A 4132-nucleotide genomic window follows, 5' to 3' on the forward strand; every position below is an offset into this window, starting at 1 on the left:
GTTGGCAATCATTGATCTTTTTACTGTCTCCATAGTTTTGCCTTTTCTGGAATGTCATATAATTGAAATCATGGCCTTTTCAGACTGGCTTCTTTCTTTTAGTAATATGCATTTACGTTTCCTCCATGTCTTTTCAGGGCTTGACAGCTCATTTCTTTTCAGTGCTAGGTGATACTCCATTGTCTAAATGTACCACAGTTTTTATTTATACTCTCACATTCCACAGGACATCTTGTCTTTTTCTAAGTTTTAGTAATTATAAAGAAAGATGTTATAAACATTCATGGGCAGGCCTTTATTTGGGCATAAGTTTTCAACCTGTTTGGGTGAATACCAATGGGTGTGATTGCTGGACATCATGGTGAGTATTTTGGTTTTGTAAGAAACTGCCACTGTCTTCCACAGCGCTGCACCATTTTGCATTCCCACTAGGAATGAATGAAATTCCTGTGGCTCAGCATCCTGGCCAGAATTTGGTGTTGTCAATGTTCTGGATTTTGGTCATTCTAATAGATGTGTGGCATATCTCACTGTTGGATTCATTTGCATTTCTGGAGTGGCAATCCTTAAGTTCTAATATAAATGAATGGCCCAGGAAAGGGGCAAAACCCACCAGACTCAGTGTCAGAAAACATACGGTGATTCTTAGCCTGACAATTACTCACTGTGAAGTTTCAGAAAAGTCACACAGTTTAATTAGCATCAGTCTTCACACAGGTAAACTGGGGACAATAATTTTGTAAAATGAATGAAATCCTGTCACTTGCTACAACACGGATGAATCTTGAAGACAATATATTAAGTGAAATAAGCTGGTCACGAATGAACAAATGCTGTATGATTCCACTTAATGAGGTAAAGTAGTCAAATTCATAGACGCAGAAAGTAGAATGGTGGTTGCCAGGCACTAGGAGGACAGATAGGGGGCTACTATTTAATGGGTACAGAGTTTTACCTTTGTAAGATGAAAAGGGTCTGGAGATGTTTTGCACAACAATATAAATGTATTGTACTTAATATTAGTAAACAGGAAACTTAAAAATAGCTAAAATTGTAAATTCTGTGTTATGTGTATTTTATCATAACTTCAATTAAAAACCAGTGCCAAATATACAGTCGGTATATAATAAACGTGTGTAAAATCCAAGTGGCCCCATTCCACAAATGAACACGGAAGAAGAACACGGAGAAATTGAGGACGTCCTGCCTCCTCTCTGTCAGTCTAAGCGCTCAGTTAGTGCTTAGATTGAAAACTGGCCATCCATGATTGAAGAGAATCTCATATTAGCATATGAGATTATGACACAGCTTGGGTTTTTTAATTCTCTAAGAGTTAAACAATTATAATTTGGGATGTATTTTAATTACTTCCACCTAAGGCCTATAAAGTTATTTTATTATAAAACATAAGGAATGGAGAGAAAGTAATTGAAGGCAGTATCAGAAATAATAAATCTGGTTTACAATATCCCCACTGGCAATTTTTTTTTCTTAATTCAATTCTGTATGAAAGCACCAGCTTTATGAGACTCAAGATGACAGTGACCAAGCTAAGTTATTAGTCTGTTAATTCACAGGTGGGCAGAGCTCTGTGCTGGCTCCAGGCATGGAAGACAAAAAAGGAGAAGATGGATCTGGTCCCTCTGTAGTTCACAGCTCATTCAGGAGCACGGGATAGACACACAGGCATGCAGGCATGCGTGTGGATGTGCACACATGCACACACAACTCACATCACACTAAGGAAACATTCACATGGAACCATAAATGACTATGGCAGGAGTATACCAGTGAGGGATGGTGTCCAGGCTTCCAAAACTTTTTTGTTCCAAAGGTTTGTTACTAAATGGAAAACTTCTCAAAGCTCTTGAAAGTTGTGACCAAAAAATTCCATGTCCTGTGGACAACCCTCCCTATGTTTTGATCACTTTCTAAAATCCGTATCAACAAAAGAGAAACAAAGGTAGCTTCTGGAAAACAAGTTTACCTTATAGTTAAAATATAGCCATCCCTTGGGACACGTTCCATGTTGTTTTGGTGTGTTGTTCTCTTTCTCGATGACCCAAATCTTCTTTCTCTTACAGATACTTGGCATAGAAACTGAACACTCTTCACTACCCCAGAGTCCTAAAGGAGAAAATGGATTAGAATTGGCTTAAAAAACAATGGTGACCCTTTGTAGCCATTCTCTATAATATTATTTTTGTGATTGTTATGCTTTTTATTAACCTAGAAACTGAACAAAACTTAACTACTGATCAGAGAATTCTCCAGTGACAACAACTAACTGGGCAAGGTGCCAAATCAGTAATGCTAATTTAGGAATGAAGAAATTTTGCAAATGCAAAGAAAAAAAACCTAAACAAATACTGCAATTGAAATCACAAGGTTGATTAAAACCCCAAGAATATTTGACTTGGATAGCAAAAGAATACTTTGCAGAAGAATATTTTTGTTTAAAAATATTCAGCTTCAATGTACAGAGAGAAAAAAGGCAATAAAATAATACATGGTTATTTTTACTTTATAATTCTTTGGGAAATTCTATAGAAAAACCAATTCAGCGATTTCTAAGAAAAGAGCATTTCTTAATACTGACCCTGAAATAAAAGACTCACATATCGCCATGCCCTCAATAAGACATATCCTCAAGTCCTTAGCCTCCTGCAAACTGATTTTTTTTTTAATTTAGGAGAGCTATAGTTTCAGAGTAAGCGTTCTACCCACATAGAACATATTTTAGCATTCGAGTTGTAAGTCCCAAAACAGTGCAGGGTGCATGAAAATTGCAAGGGCAGTCTCAGTTTTCTAGTATTGGGAATATGAGCCAAAAAGACGTTGGCATTTTGAAGGAGGGGCTGGAATGCTCTGTTCAATGCAGATAGCTGCTATGCTCCAGTCTCATAAAACAGCCCTTTCTGTAGGCTGTTGTGACACCTGCTGGCAAAAGCAAACTGCTTAACCACACGGATTTCCCTTTCCTCAATGCAGAGGATGATGTCCTTTCCTCAATGCCCTCACACCAGGGATCGCTCTCCATGTTTATCCCAACCTGGGGCACAGGTACGTTATGAATCTGTAGAGAGGGAATATCATTATCTTTTAATCTGTAGAGAGGGAATATCATTATCTTTTAATCTGTAGAGAGGGAATATCATTATCTTTAGAAAGGTGGGGGTGGTAATAAGTGAGCAATCAATCCAGCAACACTGTACTGATGAACCCAATTAAAAACCAGTCTTCAACCTACACATACTTCTAAATTGCTATTTACAAGTATTTACACATACTTGTAAACATTGCTATTTAATGAATTGCTGCTGTAAGCAGCAATTGATGCCAGGTAGTAAAAAAAATACTGAATTGAAGAAAAATTTTTAGTAAATGGATAAGTCTTTAGTAAATGGGAAAGAAATTTCATAGGGTTTAAAAGTTCTGACCAATTATAAATTATAGCAATCAGCCCATATGGAAATTTCACAGAGAATAGTGTTCCTTTCCGAAGTTGAATTGAGAGTGCGGTTACTGGTCAAGTGTACAGAGACCTGCTGTGCACACCCATTTTACCTGCAATTCATACTCTTTTGGGGAGATGATTGATTTTGCTTCTAACAAGATCTCTTAAAATGTAAATGCATTTTTTGGCACCCCCACTAATTTTTTAACAGTTTCAGTCGGTCTATTTTGTTGGTGCTGTTTTGGTCCATTGGAAAATATTTATTCAGATGCAAATTATTTTCAAGAATGTGATTGCATGGATTAAACAGAAGGAAAGGCCACCCGTAAGCCTTAAGACTGTCAAAATTGAACACGGTCAACTCAAAAGAAAAATTAGTCCAACAGAACCTCCTCATTGAACTCACGCAATGAAAAGGAGACTTCAAGCCTCCTGGAAATCATCAGTATAAACCCCCAAACGGATAGATAAAATAACCTGTTATGGAAGAAATGAAGCCACATCTCTGGCTCTGATTATTCCCAGATATTTCTTTCCCTTTGTCCCAGTTCTGGTATATTACCGGTGTTCCATCTCTCCAGCTGTAGGAAAATTAAAACTTTTAGGGTCTTCTCTCATTCTGCATGTTCAATTTCTTTTTATATTTTTACTTCTTCTTTTTTTTTTTTTTTTTGA

The 4132-nt window shown here is 37.0% G+C and overlaps 1 protein-coding gene across 1 annotated transcript in view; it reads right to left on the minus strand.

Annotated features, from left to right (window-relative positions):
• The window catches only part of PLA2R1 (phospholipase A2 receptor 1), a 127355-nt gene that overhangs the window by 29831 nt on the left and 93392 nt on the right, over positions 1-4132 (minus strand). Inside the window, exons 19-20 of the mRNA XM_023516823.1 lie at positions 3935-4038; positions 1988-2127 (exon numbers count right to left, since the gene is read on the minus strand). Of these exons, the coding sequence (XP_023372591.1) occupies positions 1988-2127; positions 3935-4038 (244 nt within the window). The remainder of the gene's footprint in view (positions 1-1987; positions 2128-3934; positions 4039-4132) is intronic.

Source organism: Otolemur garnettii, unplaced genomic scaffold, assembly GCF_000181295.1.
Source record: "Otolemur garnettii isolate 467f Iridium unplaced genomic scaffold, OtoGar3 scaffold00098, whole genome shotgun sequence".
NCBI classification, from domain to species: domain Eukaryota; kingdom Metazoa; phylum Chordata; class Mammalia; order Primates; family Galagidae; genus Otolemur; species Otolemur garnettii.